This window comes from Fistularia commersonii, chromosome 15, assembly GCF_037954325.1.
Source record: "Fistularia commersonii isolate RoL2024-O1a breed Wild chromosome 15, RoL_Fcom_v1.0, whole genome shotgun sequence".
NCBI classification, from domain to species: domain Eukaryota; kingdom Metazoa; phylum Chordata; class Actinopteri; order Syngnathiformes; family Fistulariidae; genus Fistularia; species Fistularia commersonii.
Genome location: NC_141298.1, coordinates 11,008,032 through 11,021,998, shown reverse-complemented (window position 1 = coordinate 11,021,998; position 13,967 = coordinate 11,008,032). Strand labels below are relative to the sequence as shown.

The 13,967-nt window shown below is 44.7% G+C and overlaps 3 protein-coding genes across 3 annotated transcripts; 2 read left to right on the top strand and 1 right to left on the bottom strand.

Moving 5' to 3' along the window:
- The first annotated feature begins 445 nt into the window (after positions 1 to 445).
- prdx5 (peroxiredoxin 5) lies at positions 446 to 5,201 on the top strand. Its single transcript, XM_086160499.1, has 6 exons — positions 446 to 601; positions 2,236 to 2,370; positions 2,449 to 2,580; positions 2,856 to 2,894; positions 2,993 to 3,057; positions 4,851 to 5,201. Exons 1-6 carry the CDS (start codon positions 506 to 508, stop codon positions 4,954 to 4,956), a joined length of 573 nt encoding a protein of 190 aa, XP_086016625.1. The 5' UTR covers positions 446 to 505; the 3' UTR covers positions 4,957 to 5,201.
- A 453-nt stretch (positions 5,202 to 5,654) lies between these two features.
- banf1 (barrier to autointegration nuclear assembly factor 1) lies at positions 5,655 to 12,378 on the top strand. Its single transcript, XM_086160215.1, has 3 exons — positions 5,655 to 5,854; positions 8,607 to 8,771; positions 9,459 to 12,378. The coding sequence occupies exons 2-3, from the start codon at positions 8,646 to 8,648 to the stop codon at positions 9,603 to 9,605; spliced, it is 273 nt and encodes a 90-aa protein (XP_086016341.1). The 5' UTR covers positions 5,655 to 5,854; positions 8,607 to 8,645; the 3' UTR covers positions 9,606 to 12,378.
- Positions 10,890 to 13,864, bottom strand: gng3 (guanine nucleotide binding protein (G protein), gamma 3). Its single transcript, XM_086160216.1, has 3 exons — positions 13,600 to 13,864; positions 13,065 to 13,164; positions 10,890 to 12,088 (listed from the first exon to the last, which is right to left on the bottom strand). The coding sequence occupies exons 2-3, from the start codon at positions 13,161 to 13,163 to the stop codon at positions 11,960 to 11,962; spliced, it is 228 nt and encodes a 75-aa protein (XP_086016342.1). The 5' UTR covers position 13,164; positions 13,600 to 13,864; the 3' UTR covers positions 10,890 to 11,959.
- Between the last annotated feature and the right edge of the window lie 103 nt (positions 13,865 to 13,967).

Sequence of the window (13,967 nt, the reverse complement as noted above, 5' to 3'; positions counted from 1 at the left end):
GTTTAAACGGAGGGGAATTAAACCAATCTGAATTGTTGTGGATGCGACTTTGCCCGCATGCTAGTCTGCAGGCATCACACTTTCACAAAACGCACTACGAACGCTTCTCCACTTTTATGAATAAACAAATCTATCATAAGGTCCTTTCTTTAATTCTGAATTAGCATTTTAACCCCCTTAAGTTTTTCACACCAACCGGAGTCCTTGAAGCTAATCGCCTGAGAAACTAGCGGGTGCTACATGGCACATATGGCCGCTTGCAAGCAGATGGCGCAGTAAATTAAAAAGACTTAGGGAGTCCAGGTTAAGTCCTGGCAGAGGAGGTTGAAGGAAAAAAACAAAACAGAAAAAAAAAACCAAAATAAACATGGACGCCAGGCGTGTGTGCAGAGTAAGGGGGCGCGTCGAGACGTATGCGCGTTGGCGCATGCGCAGTCGCACCAGATCGCTCACCCCCACATTAAGAAATTAAACATTGCTAGCCGTGTAGCATCGATAGCGGACGATGCTAACAACTGTGAGTTCGCTGCTCAGACGCGCCACACTCCTCCGCTGTTCCAGGCTTGTCCACTGTACTCCCGTCGCCAGAATGCCGATTCAGGTGAGGACCCAGGCGGGGACGGTCAGCGGGACACCGGTTGGGGGTCGGCGCTTCGAAATTATATTTGGGTCATCACGGTTGACCTCCTTTTCGCTGTACCAGGACTCGGTGGGGTGAAGGTTCCGCGACAGGTCGCCATGATGACTGGCGCCAGTCGAGATTTATTTTATTTAATTAATTTTATTTGAATTCAAGACAATATTACCGGTGACCTTTCGCCGCCCGGCTCCATTCTACCTCGTCTGTCTATAAATAAACCCGCGTCCCCTCCTTTCGCAACCAAACGATGCTAATAAATTAAAACATGTTTCTTTGATAAACTTTATTACCGGTGTTTCCGGTCGGGATTATCTTCAATTCCGTTGTCGCAACCCGCTTTATTGGTTAATTTATATGCGGTGACAGTAATCGTAGGCACACGGCGTAAATAACGGAAAACACACAGCAGTTTACGGGATTTAACGCTCCTTTTTGACCGTTAGGGACGTCACGTAACGAACGGGAAGTTCAGCCGGTGATCGGTGATCAGTGTCGCCGGTTTCACAACCGCTATTCCCGGCCATTTTGATCGGGCTCCTGCGCGCTTTTGTCGCCACCTAGCGGATGGTGACGGAATTACACACGAAAAAGTACTTCCCCTAAAAAGTCCAAATGAAGTGTTCTGAGGTGACGTGACGTTAAATACCTTATTGGTCCTTATTGCGGGACGATTTTTGATTGTTGCAAAAAAGAAAAAAAAAATGCACACATGCATAAATGGTGAGAAGGCTGCTACCAGGGAGCTGTGCAGAGATCCAGTGCCTTGCTCAAGGGCACACTGACTGTGCTCCTGGGGGGAACGGACACCTATCCAGATACACTCATACTGACTGCCACGACATCACCGCGTCGCTGTTTACATGAGCTCTGTAAATCTCAAGTATCACTTTTACTGTATAAATAGCTGTACACATATCTGCCAACACTGTGATATTGAAGTAATTTCCTCCCAAACAATTTATGCACTTGAAATCCAGTCAGTCGGGTTTCTACAATTATTTGCAGATGTAATGAAGGGTAATCTATTTCGAACAGTCACAGTTATCAGATTGCTAGATAGATAGATAGATTGTATGAATCCCAGGGGAAAATAGATTGTAGCAGTCAGCTACTGTCGCATATTACAAGAGGAAGCATAACTAAAATAAACAGTGTACTCAGTCTCAGGAATTAATCTATGCAGAATTAGATTGATATATAAATATGTATTTACAGAATGGGATGGAAAAAAATCACGTGTACAGATTGAGATGTTTAAGTGTCTAAGAATAAACTGCCATTTTGAAATTTACATGTATGTATACACACAACAGTAACTGATTATGTTTGAATGGGGGGCTGGAGGTGTAGATGTTGGTTCTTTTGTGCAGTTCTGATAGGACCATTTTTCGCAGCTTCAGACATTGGAGTTGTACAAGTATTCTGACATCAACTATATCTTTGGCGCACATGAATATTTAGCAGTGCTCAATCAACCTTAAAATAACTCCTGCAGTATGTTGTTGTAGCACTCGCACAATCTCTGATCTCAAGAAGTTGGGGTATTGGATCGTTGTGATGTATGATGAGGTTTTCATATTCTCACTCCATGTCAGGTTGGTGAGAAACTTCCCGCGGTGGAGGTCCAGGAGGGGGAGCCGGGAAACAAGGTGGCAATGGACCAACTCTTCAAGGCAAAGAAGGGCGTCCTCTTTGCCGTTCCCGGGGCTTTCACCCCTGGCTGCTCCAAGGCGAGTCCTGCGAGGTCGTCCGGACCAAACCCTTATTTGGCCTTTGTGTCCTGACCTTTTACGTCTCCTCACTTCCAGACTCACCTCCCGGGGTTCGTGCAGCAGGCGGGGGACCTGAAGGGCAAAGGCATCGAGGAGGTGGCCTGCATCTCCATCAATGATGCCTTTGTCATGGCCGCCTGGGGGAAGGAGCACGGAGCGGAAGGGAAGGTGAGCCCTGCGCTGCGAAAACCAAGGCTGATAGCGGTCCAGGGACCGAGCATTCGGAAGCTAATGATCGGATTCTTCACATATTTTAAATATCCTCATTCATGTGCAACAGGCCAGGCATTCTGTCTGCAAGAATGTGTGAAGCAGTTTATCGCAACAGTATTTCGGTCTGTCTGACCATAATAACACTGAGGAGATGTAGCCTGGGACCAGACTAGAACCTGGAATAATCCCGGGATTGAGAATATGGCGCTCACTCTCCCTTTCCTGTCCAGGTTCGAATGCTAGCGGACCCCACCGGAGCGTTCACCAAGGTAAACTGAACTCTCGTGTTCACTGTAATTGGGAAATATGAACGTTTTCCATACAATCATTTGTTACAGTATTTTTATCTATCCTCCCCGCACCCAAGGCTGTCGACTTGCTTCTGGACAACGATCAGATCGTACAGGTCCTGGGGAACAAGCGGTCCAAGAGGTGAGAGCTTCGCCTTTTATCGGCTATCTCTTCCTCAGTCTGGGTACTAGTCTGCATTACGGTTCGGATCGTGAGATGAACAAGAAGACCAAGTCCTCGTATGTTTCAGTTGTAGTTGCTGTTGCTGCCCCGCAGCGACGGTCACGAATTAGATCCTGTTAACACTGACCATTGTCAAATATGGCAGCGGGGCCGCCACCGATGCGAGACGTCTGAGACTTCAAGTCAATAAGGAATTGCAAAGAATTTAAAAAAATGACAGGGTGCCAATATGACAACCCAGTTGGGATAAAAACTTTGGGCTGGAATTCCACGCCGATCGATAAGACGGTGCACGGATTTTTTGGTAATTATATTGAACAATATTTAACGTGTTCATAATCCTGACAGATTCGGCATTTTCTAGTTGGTTGCTTTTTTTCGATTGGAAATGAAAGGAACTAGTTTTAATGAAGATTGTATCTAACTTTTATCATGAAATGACAGATACAGTCGAACCTTGACCGATAAGTGCATCAACTTACAAGTTACCAAGATCTGAGCTGTCGCTCAGTGTTTTTTTTTTTTTTTTCTTTGTGATGCGAGCCTAGATCTGAGTTGGGAGTGAGCGAGATGAGCGTTTGACACCAACGTGGCTGTTGATGTCAGTGACGTAGCTTGAAAAGAGTGAGATGCGCTGCCCGTCACTAGGCAGTCCAGAAAAAAATCATTGAAAAACATGAGCAAGGTGTGCGCGCTATAAACCTGTCCATAAGGAAATGGAGTTGGTATTGTTGCTGAGATATGGTGATGGAGAGCATCATCTTTTAGAAAGCAGGGGACATTTACCGGGATTTGGTGCAGTGGAGGGTGGGAACGTCAGCGGACGAGGCGTCGCATGAGCCGAGGACAGCTTGATGGTTTTTAAAGAGGAGTGTCTTCATTCCAACGGTAAATGAAGTTAAGACATAAAGTGTAGCAAAGTGTGCACGTTACATTTAGTATTAAGGGGGATTGAGTAGCACATTACACATTACAGCATAAAGTGTATAGCAGTTAAGTTAAGCAATAGAGGATCCAAATGAAAAACGCCCTCACCTTCCTCCACTAGCATCTTTTTCCCCTCTCAAGGTAAATACGCTTGATAAAACTAATAATAAAAATAAAATGTTGAGGTACATTTTCTTATTTTAAAAACATGTACAAAACTTTTGGGGCTGAAACACATTAATGGTGTTTGAATTCATTGTAATGGGGAAATTTAATTTGATATACAAGGAAATCGAGTCATGAGCTTGGACACGAAACCAAGTCAACGCCTAAATCAAGCTACGTCTGTAGTTGCAAGCAGGTGAGCTTTCACCTCAGCGGACAAGCACCAGGCTGCTGCTGTAATTCCACACCCTCGATAATAAGCTTGTGGGAACAGGAAAATCAAAGATTAGCATTTCAATTACTCCACAGCGTTTGCATGTCACCGGCTGGGTCACAGCAAAGCGTGACACCAAGAGTGATTCAGAGACAAGAGCCTCCACCCTGCTGTCGCTTCCTGAGCTACATGAGAACGCTGTGATGCACTTTGGAAAAAATGAACCCATATATCTGCTGCTAACCACATCAGAACAATAGATTGGGCCTCGACGTTAATTAAATATCTTATTTTCACTCCAGTGAAAGGAGTCAAAGGAGTGTTTACACGGATTCATTGTGTGCTTTTATATTGATGGGATCTCATTAGATCTCTGTAGACATAGTCCTTGAAAAGAAACCCTTTGTGTTTCTGTGTTTTCACCGTGCCTCCTCCTCGCCCACAGATACGCCATGCTGGTGGAGGATGGCGTAGTGAAGAAGATCAATGTGGAGCCCGACGGCACTGGGCTAACCTGCAGCCTCGCCTCCAATATTCTCTCCGACCTGTAGGCTCGGCCTCGCGTTCCCGGGCCCAAACCCAGCTAGTTGCACTAACCAAATCCTGGCACTTAACCAGTCTGTGCTTCTTTCCTCTTTCCACACACATAACGTCAGTGTCCCGTGGATCCCGGTGTCACAATCAGGGAGGGAATTAAATTTAATGCGCACAATTACGACATGAGGGGGACTCCACTGTGCATCATCCCTTGCTTTCATTTCCCATTCAGTCAGTAAAATTCAACCTTTAAAGCAAATCCGCCTTCTTGCATTGTTTTTTTTCTACAGTTTATTGTTGTCTATTTGAAATTACCATACATTATAACACATAAGAGAGAAACTGAGAAACAAGTGTTTACAGGTGATGTCAAGACTCATTTGAAAGGACCATTGTTGAGCATTTCCTACTTTTCTTATACCCGCTTTGTTTAAAAACCTTTCAGCAAACATTTACCGCGATTAATATTTGATTTGGGTCAAGATTTGATTCAGAAATTCAAATGAAATCAGTACATTTTTTGCACTAGAAGGCACTCTGGAGTCTATTATCCTGGATCCAAAACAACTTGAACAGACTTCTAATACTTCCGTCACACGACTATAAGTTTGACTCATGAGTTTTTTATTCAGATTGACTGGTTTTTCCTCCTGTGAAGATATCTTTCTTAAAATAGCCATTTACGTAACATCGGTGTAAGTGCAGTGCGGCGGGTGTACAAAGTCGAAGAGCCTGTATATCCACCTGCGTGTCAACGCCGGGGGCAAATTAACCCTCGCAGTTCAACCGGCGTCAGGAGCACAGCAGACGCTGCAGTTTGCCCCCCAGCGCAGGAATCGAAACACTTCGGACCAGGCCGACAACACCTTGTCTAGACGCGTTCCGGAAAGCAGAATACCTCACAGTGTACTCGTAAGTAGCGCGCATATCTCTCAAATTATATTTTGGAGAGGGTGTCGGTGTGGAATTTTGCAGCTGACGGCGCATTAAGCTAGCAATGTTAGCTTCGCTAGCATTAAGTTGTACCAAGGCGCCGAAGTACCGGGCAACGAAATCGCTTTATTCGTCACATAAAGCACATCAGCGACATTTTTCCGCTGGATTTAACCAGTCATGGATGGACGGTTAGCAGAAGGCAGCGCCTTGGGAGCAGTAAGGGGTTCAGTGTCTTGCTCGACAACACTTTGACATGCTAGGAGGAGCCAGGACTGGAACCACGAATGTTCGGTACCAGGGACAGCCGCTGTAACGCTCCCTGGGGGGGCTTATCAATATAAAAATATTCCCTGCAATTGATGAGATAGTTTGACGGATTTTTTTTTGCCTGACGCCAATTTCAGCGCAACTGATGGCTACAAGTAGCCGCTAGCGTGGGGTAAATTTGCCCGCGCAATTCAACAGTTACATTAGCGCCGTTGCTATCCGCGGCCGCCCCTCCACACTTTAAACTCCATTGAACGTTAGGTGAGTCGAAAGCTCTAGTGCCGGGGGTCTATTGTTCTAGAATGATTTAAAAGACGCCCATCCGCTCCACAATTATCCGTGTTTTTTCTGGCCCCTTTGTTGGGGTTCACAACGCGTTCCCTCGGAACAACAGCGCGTTCGTGTTAGCATGAGTCGGCTAACTTAGCAGCTAAAGTTGGCTGGGCCGGGTCAATGCTGCGGCACCGATGTGCAAACTTCTCATGTGTGAACTGCAGAGAATTGCCGTGCGTGGTTGAAAGTAAATAAGCGAGTGAGTAAAAGAAACGTTGAACGCAGTTTTCCGTGTCAACAAGGCTGGCAGCAGGGAAAGTTAACAGGTTGGCAGAAACTATAGCCTCCAGGTGAACAGATTTAAGCTAATGAGTTCGATGCGTCCCATCGAGTCGTCAGCCGCAGGTACCCGATTCGATGCTCGGTTAGATTTCACCTCGTTTTTTCGAGGCTTTTTTTTTCTTTTATCTCCCTGATTTTTTTATTTTTATTTTTACTTTGAATAGTTCGTCTTATGTGGCGGTCTGAAAGGTCTGATTGTCTTAAAATAAAGAAGTTAAACCAGCACATTGACCATAAATTATATTTTCCACAACACATGCTGATCATGTTACCCATGAAGTGACGGCATCCCGCCATTAGTTTAAAATCAACGTGATTTTCAGCAATTAGAACTGAGAAATATAAATGATCCCTAAATGCCGAGGAAGAGAAAAGTTGATGTAGATGGAAGGCTGTTTCAAGAAAGATGGGAAGGCCAATACATGTAGGAGAAAAAAACGGTATGTCTTTTATGTTATGAGGTAGTGTTGGTAGTCAGATTATGATCTACGTTGGCATTTTGACACAAGAGTTAAATCTGCCAAAGTTAGTCGTCCAGAAAAGCAACAAATTGGCTTAGAATTAAAAGCCAAATAAAATCTGTTCATGCATACTGCATCCAAAAACACTGCTGCAGTGAAACCTAGCTTTGTGACAGAGGAACTAGTAAAAATATATGTTTGTACATCTATGCAAATGCATATGTTACATTTTGGATTTGAATGAGTAATAAAATTTGGAGTGTTTTAACATCAAGGAGTTGTTACATTTATTTTACATTATGTTTAGTTACATTTATGCTGTTACAGTTACATGTGGCCCTTTGAGGACAACCATTATGCTGATGGGTGAAAATGAGTTTAATTCTACAATCATCAGACGGAAAACCCAGGGGAAGCATCTCACAATTCCAAAAGTTAAACTAAGGCTGCAGATTAGTGTAACACATCAACAACAGCATTGCACAACTATTCATCTTACAGAGTTCTTTAACACAGAGCCAAAGGTCATTGTAGCCATAAAAGACTCTAGAGTTTCACTGGCCAGTCTTCTCACACGCTACATTACTGTAACTTTTGCTTTCATGTTCACACTGCTCCGTTATCTCATGTCCTTTTTTGACCTGACACCATGTCTCATATATTTATGTTTCATATAAGAGAGGGTATTTGACAGTCAAGAGTGAGTGCAAAATATAAAGGAAAGGTGCCTGTACTGGAAAACTATACATACAGTTTGACTTCATGAAAGACTGCAATAAATTCCCAGTAAATTCAGGGGGAGACAGTGTCAAATGACTGCGGAGCTCATTTTAAGACCTTTGTTGAGCCAAATATCATTTCGATTGTGGTTAAACCTTCTAATAATAACTTTCCCAAAACCGTGAATCATCAGCCGTCACGTGATTCAAGGAATTCGTTCACCTGGGTGACACTCACACACACCTTGCCCAACAATATCACTCAACATTGTGTGTATTGGCTTACTCTTTCAGTCTGAATCCCTCAAACACAATAAGGGTCAAATAAGTTCCCTTTGTTGTGTTTACCACTTATTTTTACCAAAAACAAAATCTCCATTTGTTGCTTCATCACCAAGAAGGATCAACATATGCTTTACATATACATACATATCAACATATGCTGATAGTATTTATGCAAGTGCATAAATACTATCAGTTTGTAAGGGCGATCAAATGATACACTGCCTCCAAGCTTGCTGCTGTAATATCGTAAATCTGATCTTTTTGTCTATTGCCCTAATTAATATCTAGTGAACCAGTAGAGAAGATCAAAACCCGGCAAAGGAACAGTATTTATGGGGATATCCGTGGTATTTATTGCCCGCTGGGGTCTTTGTGTTACAGCCCGGCGCCAGTTGATCTGCGAGCGTATCCACGGCAGACATGTCCTCAACGTCCCAGAAGCATAAAGACTTTGTGGCCGAGCCCATGGGGGAGAAGCCCGTGACGGCTCTGGCTGGCATCGGAGAAGTCCTCGGCAAGAGACTTGAGGAGAAGGGCTTTGACAAGGTGAATCAATTTATTACTCAACAGACATTTTTTCCTCCATTGGTTGTCTTTCCCACCGAAGCATTTTTCTTCTTGTGTCTTCTCACAGTTTTGCGTGTCAGTGCCAGAATTCTGGAAAGTCATGTTTGGAAAGTCAAACACGGCCAAGTCATATTCAGGAAGATGGTCACAGGAAAGGCATCCATGCAAACCTTCATATTGGCTGTTCAATAGACCTTCATTGGTTTGAAATAAACAAAACCTTGATACTTTTTTTAGAATTACTATCTGTGAAATTATCAGTTTTTTTGATCCTGTCTGGATTGATTTGGCCTGATAGCATTCTTAACATTCATTGTTTTTAGCAGAAGAGATTTTGCAATTATGTATGAGAAATCCTTTTAACAAATTTTATCAGGATAAAGAGGCCCCATGTCTGACTTTATATCCTCCAGTTTAATACAACTGCAGTTGTAACCGGAGTAGCAGGCTTTTTTTCTCCTGACTCAGAACAAAGTTGTTTAAGGTTGCGCGGCCAAACTTCGGAGACCGATAAAAACAAACGCACACAAAAACGATTTAACACTTCTTCCTGTCACAACATAGTGTGTTTTATATCCTGTATCGTCCCGGCTGCTGCCGTGCCCGCCTCGGCTTGTGATTCTGCCGCCGGAGCCTGTCTAACGTGTGCTCGTCTCCCTTCCGCAGGCCTACATCGTTCTCGGGCAGTTCCTCGTGCTAAAGAAAGAGGAGGAGCTCTTCCGGGACTGGCTGAAGGACGCGTGCTCGGCGAATGCCAAGCAACAAGGTGACTGCTACAGCTGCCTTAGAGAATGGTGTGATGCCTTCCTATAAAGCATTCACCCCTTGTTTTTTGTTTTTTGTTTGTTTGTTTTTTTTTGTTTCCCCCCCCCCCCCCCCCGTTTCACGTCCTAAGCTGCCCACGAATTCACGGACACGGTGAATATGAGCTCTGCACCCAAGAGCACGATAGATTTTAAATACACAGATAAAATACATGCTCGGAGTCCATATTTTAAAGGTCCACTCCGAGTACTTTATTGCATCCACCGAGCCTCGATGTTCAAATCAGATTTCCCTTGTCACTCGTGTGCACATGTCGCTTCATCGTCACCAGCTTTCCTTAATTTTTGTTTCTCTTCTGTAATAAGTCTTTTTAACTGACAATTAACAATTAGAGCACCTCTCGGTACATGGACTCAAGGGCGGATCTATTTGTTCCGAATGAAGGGGGGGGGGGGGTTAAATTGCTTAATTGCAAAACTGTATTTCTCTGCTGTGGAGGACTTTGGTGTCTTCTCTGGAGGAAAAGCCTCTCGTGTCCATCCACTTCCATCAGGTCTCTTCTCCAAAGTTCATGGAATCTTGAATGTATGTTCTGTTTCAAACTGACTTTTTTTTTTTTAAGCGTCATTTTTTGTTGACGCTTCACTGGTTTGCCTTTTCAAGCTCTCACTGTTCGAAAGTTTTACCCTCCAAAGCATTTGTATCTCTCCCTCCCCACGTGACCCACTTGTCATTTAAAGATTCACTCTGCTCTCTTTGAATCCATACGAAAGCTCATACGCATGTGGCGCTTCATTTATCACTGCTGGCTATCTCACTGCTCTTTCGTTGATGTGAAGGTGAACCTCCGAAGCTGATTTGACACTGGTCTTTGCGAAGAAGCATGTGTGTGTGTGTGTATATAAATACTTTGTAATTGCTGAGAATTACATAAACAATTGTGGTTTTAACTTAGATCCCCTGCTCTAAATTTGTGCGGAAGCTGAAGATGTAAATGTCTACAAATAAAGTTGGCAATGCAACGCTTTCTCTCTGCGCGAGTGTGTTGCTGGTGGAACCCTGGACCCAAGACAGTCAGCAGTGTGTGGGAAAAACTACACTGCCAAGTACTTGGTGTCAGTGGAATGCCCTAAAAACATGTTTTGGAAGCGTGCAACCGCTCAGATGGCGCATATCTGCTCAAGACCTTTCAGGTTGTTTTTGTGTGCCCATTTTCATATTAAAAAAAAAACAAAACAGGATAATAGCCAGGTCTTCTTCAATAAATATAAAATTCAGTGTTTTTTTTTTTTTTTGTGTGAACTAAAAAAGAATCACAAGTGAACAAAGCGCTTTGATGGCAAGAGGTTTTTATTTCCATGGTCCCACCTCCCTAACGCTCATACATTTTTATTTATTTATTTTTTTTCCTCAAAAGACATTGAAAAGACATTAGTCTTGGAGTGGTCCAGAGCCTCCTTTGAATGTAGGACCGTGTGATGGAGACCCTGGGTTTGTTGTCGCGGCCGTCTGCTGACAGAGACGGATGGGCGCTAGCATTACAAAAAAGAAAAAAGGAGAATTCCCGAATGGTTCTCCAGATCTTGGCATGGACAGATCCCCCTGCCAACCCTGCCCTGCACATACAACTGCTTTTATTTCTATATTTCTGCCTATTTGGTAATATAAAATGATCAATGTGACACTTGATATAATAACTGCAGGTCTAATGGCTTCGAGCAGGCGCATCCATAACCCCGGGATGTTTGTTTATATGCGGAGGGGGAATCTGTGGTATTGATCTATAAAATCGCTCTATGTTAACAGTGACCAGGATAGTAGCACCGATGCATCAACACACACACACACCTCCACGCCACAGCGACTTGGACAGAGGGGATGGGAAAATACAGGTTACGCTGAATGCAGCGGTGTTTTTTTTAATTCTTGCGTTTCCACGCAGAGCGGTGGTCCGGGGCGGAGGCGATTTAACAGCCCGACAGATCTGCGATCAGTTTACACTTGGCTGACTCTTGGCCGTTCCTCGAATCTGATTGGTTTTACGGGTCTAGCCTGTTTCAGTCCAGAGATGCTGGGGCTGAGGGGTTGCGGAGAACGTTTGGCGAGGGTTCGCTCCAAATGGTCCTCCTTTTTCTGTCACAGTAACGCAGAATTTAGCTTTACGCCCGGTACATCGTCAGCTTCTAGTTCTATAGTACACGATGTCCTATCTAGATCAGTTACATGTGAACGCTGTACAATCCTGCACAGTTGTACGTCTTATCTTATTTTTTATAATTAATATATGTATGTATATGTGTGTGTGTGTGTGTGTGTGTGTGTGTGTGTGTGTGTGTGTGTGTGTGTGTGTATATATATATGTATATATATTTTTTTAAATCTCAACAATCCCTGACCGGTCTTCAAAGCAGAGCGCAGAAGAACTTCTTCTCCCTGAAGGGGTTCTCTGAGGTGGGCACGGGTGTGATCAGGGGGTCGTCGCAGGCGTGCGCGTCGCAGTATGCCATCAGGTCCGCGGCCGCCTTGGATACCTGGGGAGGGGAGGTGGTTAAGATGGGCACCTTGAGTGATGGCGCGGAAGTGAAGCGGTTGATGCAACATGTCAGATGGAAGCCGGAGAGATGGGATGATACTCTACACAAAAAAGCCCCTTTCTGTCGGGAATTTAACCAGGGGTGTTCTAGCGGTGAGGCGCTAGCCGCCACATATCTTCAGTAGCTTGGATTTGTTCTGAGCCAGACACCCATGCATGTCGTCATCCACTTTGCGCACACACACACACGAGCCCCCAATAATGAGGTTCTATTTGCGATCGCTCCCCGACACCCTACGAGCACAAGGCCGGGACAAGGACAGAAATAGACAGCGAAACCAATACGAAATATAAAAAATACCCCAGGAGACCCTGGTGGGAGGCTGTCACTCAACTGTCTGGAGTCAAATCTCCCATTTTTTATAAATATTCCTAATTAAATATGTCTTTGGATGTTATTTTATCGATCAGGTCAGTCACACTGACCGACTGCGGAGACAAGAAAGGAACTTAGAAGCCGATACCTCCTGTGTCAACTAGGTGACAGAGGCCTCCCCTTGGTGTGGGTGCATATAATACAGTATATCGATCACACCATCAATAATCTGCCAGTGGGCACAAATGAAGCGTGGCATGATTGAGCTTTTATTTTGAAAAAAAAAATTCCCTGTAGCCCTTTTTGCACTGATGGATGAGCAACTCAGTAAAGATTTTTTTTCAAATATATAGAAAATTAATCTCGACTGATTATTGATTTAAAAATCCCTGTTGTAGGTTTTTCCCATATCGGCCAATCAGGCATTGTTATTACCAATAATCATAGTAATGAAAGCGTTCACTGACAGAATCGTGTGTTTGTTTTTTTTTTTTTTTTTTTTTTAGCAAGCTCTTACACGCTAAGCTGAAAGAAACAGTCTCACATTCTTAATTTTTATTTTTTCGGGGTTTTCTGGAAAACCCCTCCGGCGTCTCACCTTTATCCTGCAGAAACTGGCCTCGATCTTCAGCTGCTCCACCAGCTTCCGGGCCTGGCCGACGCTCATGGTGCTGTTCACCGGGGTGTCTCCTTTCATCCTGTGCGCAAACACACCGGCGGAAAGGAAAAGCCTAGAACCGGCTCTCAAACACCTCTTTCCTGCAAGCATTCTTTCACAAGACCGCTCATAGTGTCACAATATTGCCCCCTCTCATGCCAATTTAAGCTTTTTAGGATTATTGCAAAACAATAATAAGATAAGGCATGGCCTCTGCATGCACAGAGAAGCCCGGTCAGATTTCTCCACGCCGGCCTGCAGATTCTACCAAGAGCAGGAGCGCTTGCGAATATGGCAAAACGTGGGATGGGGTGCGGGGGTTGCGAGGGGCAACAAACCGACATGCATCAGGATTGGGAATAACATCGGAATATAGAGGTGAAGGGAAAAAAAAATGTATTGTCAACAGCGAGGGTGGAGGCCACTCACCTAAGGAGCCAATATTCTTTCCCCATCCCCCTCTTTGCATCCTTACCCGTACGATCTTCCTCTTCAGGTGCAGTCCTTTTTCCCCCCTCCTCACTCTTTCCTTTCCCCGCCGCCTTCAGTTTCCCTGGGCTCGCCCGTTGGTGTGGCGATGTGTGTTGCGTGTGGCCGGACCCCACCCCTTGCAAACGACAGCCCGGATGGTACCCTGCTCCCAGCAGCCCAGCGCGCCGCAATTCTGCCACAATGAACGGCGGATTTGTGGCGGACGGGGAGGGTCGTCTGTCCCCCTCCCCTCCCCCATCTGCCGTGGAGTGGTACCAGCCAGACAAGGGGGGGTCGAAGGCTTCCTTATGAGGGTGGGAGATACCACTGCGGGCGTGCGCGGGGAAACTGGAATCACTGGGATTTATGACA

What these genes read in the sequence shown, in the direction of transcription:
- prdx5 (XM_086160499.1), top strand. Translation starts at nt 506, where the DNA reads ATGCTAACAACTGTGAGTTCGCTGCTCAGACGCGCCACACTCCTCCGC. An exon ending in TCACCCCTGGCTGCTCCAAG is followed by an intron (nt 2,371 to 2,448) that starts GCGAGTCCTGCG and finishes CCTCACTTCCAG; the next exon opens with ACTCACCTCCCGGGGTTCGT. An exon ending in GGGAACAAGCGGTCCAAGAG is followed by an intron (nt 3,058 to 4,850) that starts GTGAGAGCTTCG and finishes CCTCGCCCACAG; the next exon opens with ATACGCCATGCTGGTGGAGG.
- banf1 (XM_086160215.1), top strand. Translation starts at nt 8,646, where the DNA reads ATGTCCTCAACGTCCCAGAAGCATAAAGACTTTGTGGCCGAGCCCATG. An exon ending in AGGAGAAGGGCTTTGACAAG is followed by an intron (nt 8,772 to 9,458) that starts GTGAATCAATTT and finishes TCCCTTCCGCAG; the next exon opens with GCCTACATCGTTCTCGGGCA.
- gng3 (XM_086160216.1), bottom strand. Translation starts at nt 13,163, where the DNA reads ATGAAAGGAGACACCCCGGTGAACAGCACCATGAGCGTCGGCCAGGCC. An exon ending in CCAGTTTCTGCAGGATAAAG is followed by an intron (nt 12,089 to 13,064) that starts GTGAGACGCCGG and finishes TCCCCTCCCCAG; the next exon opens with GTATCCAAGGCGGCCGCGGA.